Below are 18,889 nucleotides of genomic sequence, written 5' to 3' on the forward strand. Positions count from 1 at the left end.
GTAATAAAAATAATAATAAATTATATTTTTATATAAACAAAAATTATGATCCAATTTTAAAAATATTATGATTTTAAATGTAATCATCAATCTCACATTGTTAAAAAATTTAAAATATATTCTAAAATTAAAATTATAAATACGTTTAACCATGCTTATTAGGCGTGAGTCCTACTGATTGCGACACCCGCCACTGTGGGCCCACTAAGCCAGTACGCCGAATTTATCATATTTTCTTTTTTGTTTCCAGTACTCAATTTCCCGAGCTACGTTAAGCCGACCATATGCACTCATCTGTTGTTGATCTGTCTGATTTTCGAAATTGAACATTGAGAAGTAGGAATCGGAGAAGTGGGAACCAATAATGACTTTTGGTCAAGTTGTAATCGGTCCACCGGGCTCGGGGAAGACCACTTACTGCAATGGCATGTCGCAGTTCCTCCAACTCATCGGAAGGTCAGTGCTTCAACACTTTAATCTCTTTATCACACACATATATATACATGGAAACACATATAAATATACATAGAATGTGATGTAAAGTTGTAGCCTCGTTTTGTCTCGATTGTACCAGTGCATAAGCTAGGGTTTTTTGGTCAGCTCTTTCTGGATTAGGTTTTCTGATGATTCATATCTTTGCATGCTATAACATTCACACACACACACACACACACACATATATATGAATTATTTTTTATTTTCTTTTTCATCCTCGGCTACTTCATTGACTGTGTAATTGTAGATATTCTGTTATGATAATGAATTGTAAAATATATATACATTTTGCAGGAAAGTTGCTGTTATCAATTTGGATCCTGCAAATGACTCATTGCCGTATCCTTTCATATACAGATTTATACCTTCTTCTTCTTCTTCTTCTTCTTCTTCTTATTAATTCTTAAATATGGTTTCTTTACAAAAATATATTGTTTGACTTATCAAAAAAAATATATATATATATATTGTTATTGTAGCTTCGAACCGATTCCCTTTTTTAACTGTTTTTGATTCCTTGACCTATAATTTTTAGGTATGAATGTGCTATTAATATTGAGCATCTTATTAAACTCAGTGATGTGATGATTGAGCATTCACTTGGTCCTAATGGAGGTCGATCCTGCTTGGCCATTTTTTATTATGAAATTGAAGTTGTAATTGGTTAAAAGCTGATTGAATTTAATTTGATTATAAAATTTTTGTTGTAGTTTGGTGCCATACATTTTGATAATAAAATTTGTTGGTTTTTTCTTGTCATAATAATTCTCTGAGTTAAAAAAAAAGGTCTAATCATTGAACATCAAAGGAAGGAATAGATATTTGGTGCGCCGGGCGTATCCAATACCTTCTCAAAAGGAAGGGCTTCCTGGTACATGTCCTTACAGCTAATCGTTTCTGCCATGTCCAACTAGGCCTTGTTTATTGCATGGACTACTTGGAGAAAAATATTGACTGGTTGCAGTCCAGATTGGAGCCTCTTCTGAAAGGTTAGTATAAATAAGGCCTACACATGACAGGAAATTGTCTTCAATTGTGAAATTTTCCTTGCCAGTGATAATCAGCTGCTCTAATTTTTGTCACGCATCTTTAATTATTAGGTTATTTATAAATGTTGGTTCCTTTTATCTTCATTCGTTTCTTCCTGTTGGTTGTAAGGACACTGGTCACAGTAGATTATGAACCTTGGACCATTTTATGAGCCAATTTTGTCTTTTTGGTTATTGCTTGGTGAATTTCCTTTCATTGTCTTAATTTGTAGTTTATGTTGAATAGAACTCAAGTTGCTATTACAATTTGATTACTCTTGCATTAGAAGTTAGTTGTTTACTAGATACTAGTGAAGCAATAAAATCCTAACATACTTCAATTACCATGCAGATCACTATCTTCTATTTGATTTTCCTGGCCAAGTGGAACTATTTTTCCTTCATTCAAATGCCAAGAATGTTATGAGCAAACTTATAACAAAGTTGAATCTTAGGGTATGCAAGGCTTCTCTGTCATGGTTTATTTGGCAACATTTCATTACATTTCATTAATTATTGTATACTTCCCTCGTACACAAACAAAGTAACTTGACCACACTCTTACTGAAATTTAAAGGGGGTTTCACTTTGTGCAGTTGACTGCCATCCACTTAGTAGATGCACATCTCTGCAGTGACCCTGGGAAATATGTGAGTGCGTTGCTTCTTTCTCTCTCTACCATGCTACATCTGGAACTTCCCCACATCAATGTTTTGTCAAAAATTGATCTCATTGAGAACTATGGAAAGCTAGGTATGTCCAAGCATTCTATTGCCTTAGATGTAATATAGGTACAAAAAAAAATCTTTTTGTTTATCCGTCTAATATGCAACTGAAATAGTCCAAATTGATCACTCAAAAACTGTATTTCACTAATCATTTTACTAATCTGTATTGCAGCTTTTAATCTTGAATTCTACACAGATGTTGAAGATTTATCGTACTTGCAATATCATCTTGATCAAGATCCTCATTCTGCTAAATACAGGTGCTTGTTGGTTAAATCCTTTGGAAATATTATTTAGATCAAATCAACTCTTCTGTCGTTCCTGCTTATGTTGTTTGATGAAGTTCATTCAGTTCTTAAAGATTCTACCCATTCATATAATGCCTCGTTACCAGTATTCTAACTTTAATTCAAAATGGATTTACTTACAAGATAAACTTTAATTTGATCTTTTTTAGTCCACCCTTGTTTGCTTTGGTTCAGTGTTATCAAAGGCCCAAGGCGCACTAAGGCGCTAGAGGTCCTTTGGAGCCTAGCCGCAAGGTGCAAGGCAAGGTGTGCGCCTAAGAGAAGTGAGTTGCACAATTGAAAAATTAAATTATTATTAAAGCATTCGTATTCTAAATTGAAGGCACAAGTGTTGTCAAAGGTGCGCCTGGGCACACAACAGGCGTAATTTGCGCCTGGATGAGCCTGGAGCCTTGGCGCACGGCTGCGCGCCTTTGACAATGCTGCTCTTGTTGCTGGTACCCCTAAGAAATTCTGCTATATGTTTCTTTCATTTTTCCATCTGTGGAACTGAAGAAATGCCAGAGAGGAAGAGGAAATGCAAAATAATCACACAACATTTCTATATTTTACAAAGAAAGATTTCCCTTGTCTCTTCTCTTTCCCACAGGCCACATCTTCATTTGGATGCACCAAGTAGGCATTGAGACATATTGATCATGGAAGTTGCTCCATAATATCAGTCTGCTGTCAAGTGACCAGTTAGTTTGATATTCTTTATATTATCCAATGGAGACTCTGATAAGGAAATAAGACAGGAATAATTTAATGATATTAACTGTATTATAATAAAAGGCTGCATAGTTTATAAGGTCCATAAAATTAGAAAATTCAGGCTCTTGTAGAGCAGGTTTTCAAATGAATCCCAGCAAGCATTTGTCAAAATTATATTTTGTCAGTCTTCCCTGCTGTGCTCTTATTTCTTGATTTGAAAGGTTGGAGCAGAGTGTCTGATAGGGCTGATTTTTCCAAGGATGAGTTGGGTACTCTATTTTCATGTCGTCCTGTGGGATTATCATAAGAGAGAGAGAGAGAGAGAGAAATCATATTTTCATTATATGAGCTGTTCAACATTTGTATTTGCAGGAAACTCACAAAGGAGTTATGTGAAGTAATAGAAGACCATGGTTTAGTCAACTTCAGTACATTGGATATTCAGGCATGTGTGTTTACTTTCAATTTTTTTCTTGGTTTATGTGATTATGTTGTCAGCATACATTTTTAGTTGCTTGGCTTTTCCAGGACAAAGAGAGTGTGGGGACTCTCGTGAAGCTGATCGATAAGAGCAATGGGTATATATTTGCTGGCATAGAAGGGAGTGCGACTGAGTTCAGCAAAATTGCTGCTGGTCCTGTTGACTGGGATTATTATAGATATCCTTTTTTCAAATTCTTTATGATGCCTGCTCATTTCTTTAATTCAAACCCTTCAAATATCTTCTGCACATAGCAGGTGTTTTGAACGAGCAAAACCATATTTCTAATCCTTCAGCAAAAACCATAAGTACTAATCCTTCATACAGCTGACTCCTTTTGATCATGTGGGCAAAATGAAGACAAGGTAGTGGTATCTTATGTAATAGAAGAGTATGAAATAGGTTAATGGAATAAGTTGTTATTTTAGCTATCTTATTGAAGTAGAATGTTGGGTATTAAAAATAAATAAATCATGCATCGGTAGGAGTAACCAGAAGAGAAATTATTAACAGTCAAATGTTAAGAGGAATTAGGAGTGATGCGTTTTGGAGAAAAAAATAGAGTAGATTTAGGTGGTATGGACATATACAATGTAGGCCAAAATATGCTATTTGGATAGTTAAATTATAGATCATGTTTATGTTGTTTCCGGTACTAGCATATTTTTTTTTGAATGTTTTCGATTCTTTTCTTGAAATATTTTCATAATTCATCTTTAACACGATTATCTTAAAATTCATAATCACTAACTGGTTTTGCTTAATGTTGAGGACTTCATGCACACACCAATTTGTTTTTATGTTCTCTGGCATAGGCTACTATTACAAATTATGGTCTTTGCTGGTGGCATTTATAGGATCCATCCTCTGATTTTTTATTATATCGACTTCTAAACTGAGTTTGGATAGTTTTGCTTAATTAAGTAGTTTCACAACAGCAGCAGTGCAGGAGAAGTACATGAAAGATGATGAAAATTTTGATTCTGATGACTGATGGAGAAAAGGTTCATTTTTTACATTAGAGAATGAGATTTCACTGATCTGAGTAGCAGTCTATTACTGGCTATTTTGATCATTACTATTTATGTTAGGGTTTTATTTTACTTTGATTTTTGTTTTGTTTTGTTTTGTTTTTATTATTGTCGTTTGGTAGCTTTAATGTTTGGCTCCTGGAAATGCACTTTTGCAATGTATTCAGCTGAAGTGTTCTTCACATGCATGATAAATGTCTTCAGCTTACATACCAAACAAAATGTCATCAGCTCATGTTCGGTTCTGGAATGCTTGACCGGTGCCTTTTATCTTCATGATTGGATGTGTGCAGCTATATCTATATCAAGACTTGATCCTTATAATTACGGATAACAGACTGCTAAAAGTTGAAACTCTGTTTTGGGTTAGTGACAATCAGTGAGTCAATCTTTCCTTGAGTTATGATAATTATATGGTTGGTAGGTAGTTATTCACAGCAGTACTGGTTTTGATGTGTATATACACAACTTTCATGTTAAAAGTTCTTGTGAAATTTTGGTGGCTTCATTCAAGACGATGAAAATGGATATTACATAGATTTGTGTTTGCCATTTGGACGCAAGTTTAAATAGCAGTGGTACTTATCAACAGCAGAAAATGATGGATTACTGTTTACTATTTACTTAAATTGTTTGTCTGAGGCTCACTAGCGCAGAGCCTGAGGCACATACAGTAAGCTCATATGATGATCATACCAGAGTGTATACATTCCAATATTATTTTAGTAATTCAGAGTAAAATTCAACCACGATATATATATATATGGTTTATTGCAATGTTTAAACGAAAGAAATTCTATTAGCAATGTTTACAAAAAAATGGTATTATAGTGATAGTCTTCCTTTTAGTGGCTATGAGAATGTGATATATGGTCCAAATATTTCTTTTAATCATTCACCTGTTATTTTCTCCTAATATTTCTTACTTTGTTTTGGACTAACACTTGCTTCTATGGCATTGCTATCCTAGGGCATTGCAACAATAATGGTATGAAAGTGCCTCATGTAAAATAATATTGCTTATGAGTTTTTTTTACGACTAATAATAAATTATTTGTAATACCAAACATGTTTTAGAACTGTTAAGGATGATTAATGGTGGAAAAAAAGAGACGCGCACAAAAAACACATTGCCATGAATATCAGTCACACTTTAAGCGCTTTTCAAATTATAACATGGTTGTAAAGCATTTCGGGATCCAATTGGTTTGTAACTCTGAAAATATTTTCTGTACAATTTTTTGATTGTTTTATAATTTACAAACCAAATAGACCCGTGAGATTCAACTTCAATTGTTATTATTATTATTATTTTCTTTAAAAATAATCAATCAAGGAAAAATGTTATAATAAACTAGTAAGTTAGAATTTAATTGAACAATTTATCTCAGAGCTTTACTCATCAATTAAATCAATCTACTTATCTAGCTTTAGTCATATATAGTAGATTAGTAGTAGGTTCACAATTTGCTGCGAACCTGTCACTAATATGATCATACTAAATTCACGACTCACTTGAGCAAGAACCCACTTTTCAGCCATACGTTTATAATCAACGGCAGAGAATAGGTCTGTGACCACAATGGGTCACGGCCTGTTACGATTCAGTTTTTTCCTGCGATTTATTCCCATTTCGTGGTGACTACGAAATAAATCCCTATTTTCTACGCACGGCTTCTCTAAGGTCTCTTCGCGTTTCCTTTCACAGATTCATCTATTATTCTCTAATCTCTACTTTCCCTCTCTACATCTGCAATTATGAGCAAGGGACCAGGACTCTTCTCCGATATCGGCAAGAAAGCCAAAGGTAATCCATTAACTTACTTCTCTTTATTGTATTGTCTATCCTAATTTATATAGGCATATATATATAGTTGTGTTTATATATACTCTATTGTATTGATGATAATGTAGATCTGCTGACAAAGGACTACAACTCTGATCAGAAGTTCTCCGTCTCAACTTGCAGTGACACTGGAGTGGTATGAATTTATTACCCATGGATTGCTTCGATTTTTTTATGAATGGTCATACTTGGACCATTTGATATTTGTTCAAATCATTACTCAGTGCTATAAAGATTTGATCAACTTTAGGACTAGAAATTGTTTTTGCACTTATTTATTTATTTATTTTAATTAGAAAACATTACATTGTGATTTGTGGTTGAATAACTTTGCAATTGCTGAAAGGGAGCTAAAGTTATACTGTTTTTAGATGGAATGAGATGTAACCCACATTTTTTCTTGTTTAGTTTTATGGAAAAACTTTATTTAATCTGACTCCTGAATTCTTAGGGTGTCTGCTTATTTCATGTATATTGTGTGCTTTTGTGTTCCTGTTCATATTTATGTCTGTATTTAAGTACATATACCGCTGCTTTGTGCACTCTTAAAATTTTTGGGTACACAAGTTCGAATTCTAAGTGTTGCCATTTGTGCAAATAAACTGACACATTTTGCTGATCTAAATAAACTGAACGGTAAGCGCATTTAATAAGCTTCAAGCTATTATGTGAGCAAAGCTATCAAATGTTAGAACGCAGTGTGTATAACCGTACTACTGTATGTTAGACAGTAGTATTAGATACCTGGTTTTGTGGTATGTGAAGTGTGCCACCTAGGTGGATGGCCATAGGAGTGATTTTGAGGAAATTATGTATCATTTGAAAGATGAAGTAACCAAAGATAAAGAAGCTTTTAGAGTGAAGGATGCAGTTGTAACTAATACGTCCTATCGAATTTCAAGGAGAGGAGGGAGGAGGAAAAACTGCAATTTCACACTATTTTGAAATCATTGTAGGCTGAATATTTCAAGAAATAGTGCTTAGATAGTATCTAGGTCTTTGCCCCTAAAAGCATAGCATAAATATATTTCTAGCTATAGTAGAAATGACATTTAGGATTATATAGGTCATTTGGGGGAACTACATAATAATACAAAAGTAGAGAAAAAGGTTTATTAGTGAATGGAACTAAAGAAAATTTCATTTGGTGTCATGAATGTACATTGTAGGTGACAATTGGTAATGTTGAGTTCCACTTTGGATGTAGTACAACACTTGTAATTGATTTTAGTTTTTTGCACATTATGCTTGCTAAACTTAAATTCATGACCCATTCTATGGGATTATAATGATCTTGAACATTGCTCATAGATTTTTTTCATATCCTAGAGCTACTTTGTTTCTAGGTTACATCTTAAGGGTCAGATACAATATTTAAACTGCTTATTGGGAAATCGGATAGGGTTATACTCACCTTTTTCTAACTGGAGTCGAATTAACAAATGAGCAACTTTGAGTTAAAGACATATGTAAAGAATATGAATTCAAAATTTTGATCATGATCTTGTAGTTGATATTTATTAGTTTCAACTATACAATTTGGCGACCTTGGCATGATGGACTGATGCCTGATCCAGTTTAGAACTATTGAGGCTTCAAATAGTGGGTGGGATGGGCCTTGAACTGCCACCCCAACCATATTTAAGCTTATAACTGATTTTGTTATGAAATAAACAGAAAAATATGTAATGCATGGGAAAAAATAGTGGAAGCCGTAATTACTATTTGTAAGTGTAAAATAGATGAAAGGTCCGTCAAATTGTCATGGGCCTCATGAGTTCAAACTATGAGTCTTCCTTAAACATATGAGAGCAATTAGCAAATAGATAAATACCATCATACAGTGCAAGACTATCCGTGAGGGTCCTTTCCCTGTTAGAGTGTGAGTCAATAAGGATTTATAGGCTGTACTCATAACATAGACAGTGCCTTTATCGCTGGATTGTTAGCTGTACAGAGCAATTTCAGGAAAACAATATATTCTGATGTCAAGGAGATTCAGAATTGGTGGTTCTCTGTTTGATGGTTGATAGAAAGTTTTGGAGATAAAAAATGGACTTGATATAGTTTCTAATAGTTGGAAGAAGCTTATGATATGTTGATAAATGAACGATCAGTAGCATTGATTTGAAAAATTGTCTTGTTTAGGTGGAGACTTGAAGCGGCTTCTGTTGATGTTATTATGTTATTGGTTAACGAGACTATGACAAGTTTAAGCAATAGATATAACCTTGAATAAAGGCTTTAGAAAAGCTCTAGATCACGTTTTAAAGAAAGAATATACATCAAGGTGGGATGAGATAATAGTCATACTGATGGTTGGAGATTCAAACTGAATGAAAAACTCATGGGATGGGTTCAGAACCAATCATGATTTGATTTATAGAGAATTAGTGTAGTGACTTAGTTGCAATGATGTGGTGAGATGGATAGATTTCAGCACGAGAAAAGTTAGAATCATAGTAATAACTTGCTAATATTTGAGTGGTGAGTGTCGAGTTGGTTTGGTTTTAAAAGTAAGCTGATGTTTTTTAGTAAGAAATGACATCTGAAGTTTAATGTTTTACAAATAAAAGGAAGATAAAGTAGCATATGAGGCTGAGATAGCAAAAAGATAATATGATGGGCTGATGATTAATTACTAAATGCGGCCTTTGTGGAGTGGAATGGAAAAAAAGTTTGGTGTAGTAAACCTCAAGTTTTTGAGTTGGTTTGGCCTATAAATAAATTTATGAATGATCTAGTAACAAATGATGAGGCAAAGACGAGTGTTCTACAAAGGTACTAGGAATATTGAAAAAAATATGGATGATATTGTGAAAAATGACAGGACTGTAAATCTTTTAATCATCACTTTGTACAATGGAGTGGTGCAACAGGATTGGTGCTGGTAACCTCAGGTATTTGGGAATAAGATGTTAATTTTAGATGTGTTGTGAATGTTTATACACTTGAAGAACTGAGGAATTTTGATCAATCTTTCAAATGTTTTATTTTTAAAAAAAAAAATATTAAAATAAAATCTTTCGGGCTGGAAATTCTTTTTGTGCTTGAGCATTTTTTGAACTTTATAGTTTATAATTTTGAAGATCAACGAGAATTGCACATGAAGATGGCTTCTGTAGATGGAAGTGGTGGAGTAGTAGTTTCAAACTGTATGAGTGGATTTGACTTTAATTTTTAACGGTTTACCAGTGGAAATGAAGTGATGAGGTGGTTTGCTATTTCGGAAGTAGCCTTGTGATGATTCTTATTAACTAGTATTCTATAATGGTACTGCCTTCAGATTAGAATTAAAATTAACATTACATATGAATGTCTCAGTGTCCTACAGCATTCTATTTTTGTTGGAAATTTTCATGAAACAATATTTCCTTTAGGTATTCTGAAAATATTAGTTGTAACATCTTTAGCTGCCTTCTATGCCCGTCTAATAATGCTGTTTCAAAATTGCGCTGCAGAACAGTGAAACAGCTGTATGCTCTTTCTTGTGGGGTTTTTGCACTGATTGGTTCTAATCATGGTGGTCTTTAACGTAATTGTGAATATTTGGCCGATACCTAAAAGTACACAGCTGCAAAAACAGTAGTTACTTTGCTAGTTCTTTAATTTATTTTAAATTTGTACTGTTAGTATCCTGTTTTTCAGTCAAATAGCCTTGTCCGTGTCTTTTCTTCAAATGGCTTGTTGCAGTGTTGTAGACATGGGTGCTTCCTAATCGCTGATGCCAGCTATGGAACTTTTTCGAATTTCTCACTTTTGGTTTTTGGCTAATGTTTCTCCAAGTGTCGCATGTTGGCGGGATATTCATTGTAATTTTTGGTTGTCAAATTTGAAATTTTATATCAATCTGAAGCAACAACTTATTTCAACTGCTTCTCACTCTCATTTATTTATTTATGTTTTGTATCGTAGGTTCTTACATCGACTGCACTGAAGAAAGGAGGGCTTTCAGCTGGCGATGTAGCAGCACAATACAAATACAAGAATACTGTAATTGATGTTAAAGTTGATACTCAATCAAACGTGGGTGCTCCCTACCTTATGTCTTCAAATTTTGAAGTGAAACACACCTGCTTATATTGAGTCCCTTCTATTATCACTTTGTTTTGGCAGATTGCAACAACTTTAACTTGCAGTGAGATTGTGCCGTCAACAAAGACTATTGCTTCTTTCAAACTGCCAGATTACAACTCTGGCAAGGTACACAAATTTCAGCAGCTTTTATGTTTGGTTTGGGAAATTAGCTGTTGAGAATTATGGCCCTTTTTAACTCTGTGCTTACATTTGTGTTGTGTTTTATATTACAGTTGGAGGTTCAGTACTTCCATCACCATGCAACTTTCACTACTGCCGTTGCCCTGAACCAATCACCTGCTGTGGATCTTTCAGCGACCATTGGTACCCCAACTATTGCTTTTGGTGCAGAGGCAGGCTATGAGACCTGTTCTGGTAAATTTACAAAATATACTGCTGGAATTAGCGTGATGAAACCAGACTCTTGTGCTTCAATAATTTTGTGAGTCCCCGATGAGAGTTTTAACTGTAATAGTAAGATCTATTTTTAGACTAGATGAGGAAATAAAATTTTCAACACAATCTTGTATCTATTTGCTCTCTCTCAGGGGTGATAAAGGAGATACCATAAGGGCATCATATGTACACCATGTGGATCAATTAAAGAAGAGTGCTGCTGTAGGAGAGATCACCAGAAGGTTCTCAACAAATGAGAACACATTTACTGTTGGTGGGTTGTATGCAGTTGATAACCTGACATTGGTGAAAGCGAAGCTCAACAATCATGGGAGGCTTGGGGCCCTTTTGCAGCATGAAGTCATACCAAAGTCGGTTCTGACCATCTCTAGTGAGTTTGACACGAAGGCCTTGGACAAGATTCCCAGGTTTGGGGTGGCTCTTGCTCTCAAGCCTTGATGGTAGAAAAATTCAATACCCTTTCTGATTGTTTTTTGGATGCCCTTAAAAGGGTGCTAAAATAAGTAGTAGTGTTCCACACAGATTTCTTTCTAGCTTCTCGGTGACTTTGGAAGGATTTACTTGGATATTCAGGTCTAGCCATGGTCTTAAGCTTTCCTTGTTTCGTTGCTCCTGTTTCGGTAGGAGGCATTTTGACATATGCACTCGTACGCTTTTTTCCTTCTTGTTTTGGTAGGAAGCATTTTGACATGCACATTTGAGTATCTCGTGCACTTTTTTAGTTAAAAGCAATTGATTGGAGGCTGTTTAAATGCACTCTGTAAAATGGCTTGATGTTATTATTTGAACCAACAAAGATTTTGTGCTTGTTGCTGTTAGCGTATCATATCATTAACGCCCATATCCCATATTGTTATGTGTGACAATAATTTGGTGGTGGTTGTATCCTTTTACTGGCTTGAAAAGGATCGGAAATAAATTGTATGTTTATGTTGCAGGGTGAGCAATTGAACCATGAGCGGTTTGCTACATGAAATGTATGTCTTCTCAATTTTAATACTTCGATGTGCTTGACAGTCTCCTCTCGTAAGTCTGAGAATACGACCTCGGTGAAGACACACAAAAATTTTAAAGAACTTAGGCATGTGATTTAGTTATAATTTTCTATGGAAGAACACTTCAATGCTATCCAAGAGAATTATAGGGTTGAACTAAAGATAAAAAATCTTGTTAAAAAAAGATGATAGTGGATATAATATGTAAAATAATAAAAAAAATTAGAAAGACTTGCACAATAATGATATATTTTTCTAATGTATTTAAGTTTTTTTTTTTTTTTTTTTCCTTCTTTTTTGTCTCTAATTCCCTTTCCAATGGATGCCGTTTTCACGTTTCGAACGTGCTTCGCTCTCATGCTCCAACCATTACCACCTCTATGGCTATAAAAATCTCATCATTTACCTCTTGAGACTGTCTATCTTGCATTGAAGGCCTACCCCATAGTTGCACTATATGTCCACCATCACCACCCCTTGGCCACAGTACATGGCCACCCCTTGCCTGCACTAAACCTAAGTTTCTTCAAAGTGTATCCTTTTTCATTCTCAACAAGATTTACAAACTTGATAAAATGTGTTCTAGTCTCAGATTTCTCTTTCGGAAAATAATTTCATACTGAAATCATCAATGAAAAGCATGAAGTACTTACTTTCACCAATACTTCTAGTTCTGAGAAATCATCAATGAAAAGCATGAAGTACTTACTTTCACCAATACTTCTAGTTCTGATAGGACTAAAGAGATCCATGTGAATCAAGTCAAGTGGTCTTGAGGTGGAGCTCCCTTCCCAAGGGATGCCACTACACAATTGTTAACTACGTATCCAGTAAATTGAATGAAAGGAGTGAAAACCTTTTATAATATAGATAACTAGGAAACAGAATTTTAAAATCCACTTGGTTTCCGGCTTAAATTGGGCAGTAACAGTAAATTTCAATCATAATGAAATACAATCGCCAGTGGTTCTCACAACAGCCAAAACAAACCACTCAAGTTTACTATCAAAATGACATGACTTTGTTAGAATCATTGGATGCACACTCGGACAAACCAAGTTATTCCATTTCGATTGTGAAATGATAAAATTAACTTTATATTATTTAATTTTAAAGTAAAAGATGATATTGTTATTTTAAAATTACAAAAACACTCTCAAGTGGGTTCTAAAACACACTTTTCTCTCTCTCTCTCTCTCTTCTCTCTCTCTCTCTCAAACCAGACCAATCTGACTCTAATCAGACGACTCCCAAATCAGGCGAGTATAACCGGAAAATCCCATGCAGAGAAGGGTGAAGTCCCAATCCCCGGACTGGTCATTGTACATAGGTTCGTGAAGCTCTGTGTTACTAGTACCATCATATAAATGATTAATGATTCAAAATTGGATCAAAGACTGATCAAAAGCGGACACTACAACTACATGCCATGCCCATTTCCCAATCACTGCTTTTTGGTCAGTGCCGGAGAACTTGAGATTCTTCCCCGATTGATTAAGACTCAAAGTACCCACTACCCAACCATATACATATACCCAAGTACTATTTAAGCTGATATATATGGATCATTGATGCAAACCAAACTTCAACTAATCTGCTGGCATTCCATTAAATATACTGCTAGTGATGACGTATGCACACACACACACCCACATACATATATCACCATTGATACATTCAGCAAGACAAAAAAGAAATTTTTAACCACTAAAACAAAATTAACCGACAACTTTATACCTTGCACATTTTCACTCTTGCAAATGAAAAGTTTGAAAGAAGCAAATCGGATATACTTTTTCCCCCACAAATTAATATTGTTACTATAATCAAAGAGCAGGAGAAAGGAATCACGACCATGTACTTGGTCAGTACACACACACACACACATTAGTATGTGATACATATATACACAACGACGGCAAGGCTCGAATGAACGGTGGTGTGATGGTTGGGGCTACAAGTCGTCAAGTCTCGGAAGGTTGGTTGGGTTGGCTTTGGTTTAGAGAGAGAGAGAGAGAGAGAGGTATTATCTTTCTGTTGGTGGATGATAGAGATAAGTTTGCTTACTAATGTAAGTAAATGGTTGAGATAGTTTGGGATTGAAATAGATAGGAAAGATTTTAGCCAGAGAAAGGCGAGAGTTTTAGAAAGGAGAGGGTGAAGAGGAAGAAGACCCACTTAAGGGTATTTTGTAATTTTAAAATAATAATCATTAGCTTTTAATTTTATATTAATTCATAAGGTCAATTTTGTCATATGGAAGTAACTAAATAGCTTTCTTTTGATTAGGGGGTTTTCAAATTCTACTGGAGTTTTATGCAGAGTTTGGATAGTAGAGGAGGGTTTTATGATTTTAACCCTCATAATAATTAATTCAACATCCAATTTCACAATTTCAAGACTGCAATTCATGCCACAAGATATAGTTTTCCTCCAAAAACCATCATAATTATACTGAACACAACAAAATACAAATCTCAGTACATAAAACTCAAGATGCAAGGAGAATGGCAGACATATTCCATGAGATGCAAAGAGGTCAAATGGGGTGAAAACAAGGAGGGAGGTGTAGGTACATGAGATGAAGGTCGGTAGAAAGAAACAAATAAACGAGAAGCCATTGAACTAGTTACTAGCTCATGAGAACTGGTTGGATCTCCATTTTTAGCTTCAAACGAGGGGAGAAAAAAAAATCAAGATTGCTCATTCTTATAACTAACTAGCGGTTAAAGTTATCAAGCCTAACTTTTTAGGCCAATTAGCTAGCAGCAGTCGAAGTATGCTATTGACAGCATATGCAATTCTAGTTGAGCTCAAGAAGAACAGTCTATGCAGTTTATAAGCAAAATAAAACCACCATCGAGGGCTTCCATCCTCTAAAGTTTTGAGAGGTGAACATTTCTCAGTATGACACGGTACATTCTGTGAATGTATGGATGTCTTAGTACTAATGAAAAGATGCTAGATTTGTAAATTTGTACAATCTAAATCTGCACAACAAATTTTGAATGGTTAGAGAAGCAATAAAAACCCCACCCTAAACTTCAACTCTAAATTATAGCCTAGATTTATATATAAAAAAATGCCTCTTGAAGTTGGATATACCCTAGAGAAGCAACAAAAACCCCTCACCCTAAACTTCAACTCCAAATTATAGCCTAGATTGAAAAAAAGACAAGCAACAAAAACCCTTCACCCTGAACTTCAACTCCAAATTATAGCCTAGATTAAAAAATATAAATAATTACAGTAACAAAGAATAATGGACATATTCACATTTGAGAAGATCCCTGTAATCTAAACATCACATAAGGATTAGTTGCTTAATATCGCTTGAGGCACTAAATGTTCACTCGTGAATGGTTTTAGAAAGCTACAATAAGAATGCACAACCCACTTGCCAAAGAGCCATAAAACTCAATGTTACCAGTATACTCCATGAAAACTCGAAGACTCAACAAGTTCTTTGCATATACTAAAAGAATCAAACTAACCCCGCAAATGGCAGCATCTACCCAGGAAAAGGGCATCAAAGATATGTAGAGTCTTGACAAAAAATTCAGGACGGTAGAATGGTGAAGACCATAAAAACTAAAATCATGTTGAGAGGAGGATCACTCTATGGACCACAAACCAGTTTTTGGGTAGTGTCATAAGTAAAACCTTGACATAACATAATTTACCTTTACCACAGGCAAAATTCTAGTATTGTTGTTCATTGCTAAGCAAACTGTTACGCATCCTTCCATTGATCAAGCTATTCTAGAAATGCCACCACTAAACTCGCAGAAACAACAGAATTATTTCACGAGCAGAGTCTGTTCACCATGACAAAAGCCACTACGACAATAAAAATTTAAAAAAAAAAAAAAAAAAAACAACCTGTCTGTAATATGACTTGAAATACTAAATTATACTTATATGTATAGGTATGATACACACATAAGAACATGATTTTAAAAAGTCAAATTGGATTAAACCAAAAAGTATCACCGAGTAACATAAGCATTTTAAATCAAAATGACAAAAAGAAATTCCGAACCCTGATCTCCACGTCAAAATCATCCAAGCATAACAATGTCATTCCTCATCCGTTGACAAACAAGACAAGGCATAAAATAAGCAGCTACAAAAGTATTATAATATAGCGATACGATATACCAACAGATCGATCGAGAAATCAATCAACGCTCTGCATGATGTCCTCGGCGGTGAACTTGGTCCCCTTGTCCTTGTCGGCAGCAGCGCGACCCTTGGCCTTGCGATCGAGGAGGGACTTGCGGTCCTTGTCGAGGCGGAGCTTGGTGACGACCACCTTGGAGGGGTGGATTCCAACGTTGACGGTGGAGCCGTTAACCTTCTCGCGAGTGATGCGCTCGATGTGGATGACCCACTTGCGGCGGTACACCTGCACTACCTTGCCCTCACGCCCCTTGTAGGTACCGCGAACCACCTGGACCTCGTCGTCCTTGCGGACTGGCATCGACCGGACGTTGTACTTCGAGCGGAGGTCCGACGAGAGAGGCGCGCTCATCAGGATGCGCCGGACACTCGACGGCGCCGTGAAGTGTGCCTTCCTGCTCTTGCGGCGGGAACTGGAAACCCTAGGATTGAACTTCATTTTGCCCCACTCTCTCTCTCTCTCTGCAACTGAAATGACGGCAAGGACAGTGTGTAGGACTAGGGTTTTGGGTGTTTATAGTGAATTTGTTTTGGGATTGTGTCATAAACTACGACGTCGTATGAAATCACCTTCGTTTAAGTGGGCCATTAAGGAGGTTTGATTTGATTGGGCGCAAAGCACGGGTTCGATAAAAAAAACCAGCCATTATGGGCTGGCCCAATACTAGTATCCGACTAAACCTAAGTTTATGATATTATGGATTCGGTTTGAAAATTGGTTTAATTTTGCAACATATTGTAATAGGGTTTGAATATTTTCTTATTTTAGATTTGAATATAAGTAATTTTTTTTCTCTTCAAATCCAATTTCAAGTAGGATCAGCTCTTTTTTACCCTTAAAAAAGAAAAACAAGTTGAGAGCCATTGATTCTCTACCGTTTAAAAAGGTGCTTTTATTTTAATGGTTACCAATTTTAGTTTAGTAGAGTTTTGAACCTAGAATTTAGCGCTTTTAAAACTGCGTTAAGTAGATATTAAATATTTCTCTTTCATTAAACAATTTTGTCCTTTTTATTTTTTATAAAGACAATTACATCAATTCCTTAAAAAAGTTGCTATTATCAAATATGGTAAGATTATATTAAAGGATATTATTGTAAAATTAGTAATTTAAATGCTTAAAAAAAATTTGTTACCAAATAAATTAAAAAATATTTCAATTGTGAAAATTACTTATTATACCATGTCACTAAACACTCATAGGGATAACAAAATCCCCATACTCGGCGGGTCTTCGCCCCAGTTATGGCGGGTTTGGGGAACCATTTATGTAAATGGGGAGGGGAGAGGGATTATATTTGAAACTCCAGCGGGGCCGGGGGAGGGTAACCTCGCCCCTCCCCGCCCGTTTAAAGTACATTTTTACAAAACTGCCCTTACATGTTATAACATATTACTAATTAAATTACATAACTCTATATATATATAATATTCACTTCTGAAACCATAGATTTATTCCCTTATATCATATTCGTTGTTGGAAAAATGTTATTTGTTTTGATTGATCATGTTGAAAATTTTCATACCATTCCAAAAAATATTATATGTGGTTTTGCTATAAGTTTGATCAGGTTGAAATGATATGTTTCAAATTGTTATAATTGTACTGAAACTTTATTAAATTATTAGGTTGAAAAATATTATAGTTGTGCTGATTTTGTTGAGAGTGAATTGAAATTTTAATAAAGTTCTGCATGGTAGGTCGGGGCGGGGAGGGGGTTGAAATTTAAATAGGTATGGGGGAGGGGATGGGGGTAAAAAACTTGATTGGGAATGGGGATGGGGAATGAAATCCCCACCCCCACCCCACCCCACTCAATCCTATTGCCATCCCTAAACGCCCACCATGCTTTTTTACTAGATGCAATTTTTTGATAGCTCTTTGATAAAAATATTTTTTTATTTCAACAGCAACCCAGAACTGGCTCTGAAATTTATGGCACAATCGGTTAAAAGGAGGCATTTTTAATGTTTATTATTAGTAACACTAATCAACTTTGTAATTTTTTCTATGTAAAATTAATTCCTTTATATATATATATATATTTCAATCGGAAAAACAATTTGGTTGCTCACATTATCAGTCAATTGGCAATGGTTTCTCAATCTGATGATGTAAGTTGGGATGTTTGGCCATCCAAGGTGTTGAAGGCTATTGATCTGGATACTCTGGACCATGGTGTTTAGTGGGTTGGTTTTGTTTTTTGTTTTTCTTTTTTTGTGTTTTTTTGGTTTGTTGGACCCAAAAAAAAAAAAAAAACGGTTAAAAGGAGGCATTTCTAAGGTTTATTGTTATTTTTTACTAATCGAACTCTGTAATTTTTTTCTATGTAAAATTCCTTTTTTTATGTATACTTTTTGTTATGTGAAGGAAATAACATGTGAAAATATTAAAACGCTTAAGACATGAGACCTTAACAGGCGGTTCTCTTTGCGACGACATCATTATTTTACCATTATTTTATATCAAAGGATGACATTCAGATAGGAATGGTAAGAAAGTTCTACCAAGATACAAACTTTGTTACATATTACATAATAAATTATTAGATAAATTTTGTTTAAATATATATATATATATATATTGATAGCGTATACAGGATTCTAT

At 35.0% G+C, this 18,889-nt stretch overlaps 3 protein-coding genes across 6 annotated transcripts; 2 read left to right on the plus strand and 1 right to left on the minus strand.

Moving 5' to 3' along the window:
• Window positions 1-242: 242 nt before the first annotated feature.
• Window positions 243-5,316, plus strand: LOC132283200 (GPN-loop GTPase QQT1). 4 transcript variants are annotated; one of them, XM_059785127.1, is made up of 11 exons: window positions 243-456; window positions 790-834; window positions 1,031-1,110; window positions 1,410-1,484; window positions 1,876-1,979; window positions 2,120-2,276; window positions 2,424-2,511; window positions 3,625-3,697; window positions 3,781-3,911; window positions 4,667-4,737; window positions 4,887-5,316. In XM_059785127.1, the coding sequence occupies exons 1-10, from the start codon at window positions 365-367 to the stop codon at window positions 4,725-4,727; spliced, it is 906 nt and encodes a 301-aa protein (XP_059641110.1). In that variant the 5' UTR covers window positions 243-364; the 3' UTR covers window positions 4,728-4,737; window positions 4,887-5,316. The 4 variants fall into 4 exon arrangements, with proteins under 4 accessions (XP_059641110.1, XP_059641111.1, XP_059641112.1 ...); XM_059785128.1 differs by having other exon boundaries at window positions 4,932-5,316; XM_059785129.1 differs by having other exon boundaries at window positions 4,969-5,316.
• A 1,096-nt stretch (window positions 5,317-6,412) lies between these two features.
• LOC132283201 (mitochondrial outer membrane protein porin 2-like) lies at window positions 6,413-11,911 on the plus strand. Its single transcript, XM_059785130.1, has 6 exons — window positions 6,413-6,571; window positions 6,679-6,746; window positions 10,526-10,636; window positions 10,727-10,813; window positions 10,921-11,129; window positions 11,236-11,911. Exons 1-6 carry the CDS (start codon window positions 6,523-6,525, stop codon window positions 11,540-11,542), a joined length of 831 nt encoding a protein of 276 aa, XP_059641113.1. The 5' UTR covers window positions 6,413-6,522; the 3' UTR covers window positions 11,543-11,911.
• A 4,142-nt stretch (window positions 11,912-16,053) lies between these two features.
• On the minus strand, window positions 16,054-16,788 carry LOC132285250 (large ribosomal subunit protein uL24z-like). Its single transcript, XM_059787420.1, has one exon. The coding sequence runs from the start codon at window positions 16,718-16,720 to the stop codon at window positions 16,280-16,282; it is 441 nt and encodes a 146-aa protein (XP_059643403.1). The 5' UTR covers window positions 16,721-16,788; the 3' UTR covers window positions 16,054-16,279.
• Window positions 16,789-18,889: the final 2,101 nt, after the last annotated feature.

This window comes from Cornus florida, unplaced genomic scaffold, assembly GCF_030987335.1.
Source record: "Cornus florida cultivar Cherokee Brave unplaced genomic scaffold, ASM3098733v1 CherokeeBrave_3.0.0_Hap2_Chr11, whole genome shotgun sequence".
In the NCBI taxonomy this organism is placed as follows: domain Eukaryota; kingdom Viridiplantae; phylum Streptophyta; class Magnoliopsida; order Cornales; family Cornaceae; genus Cornus; species Cornus florida.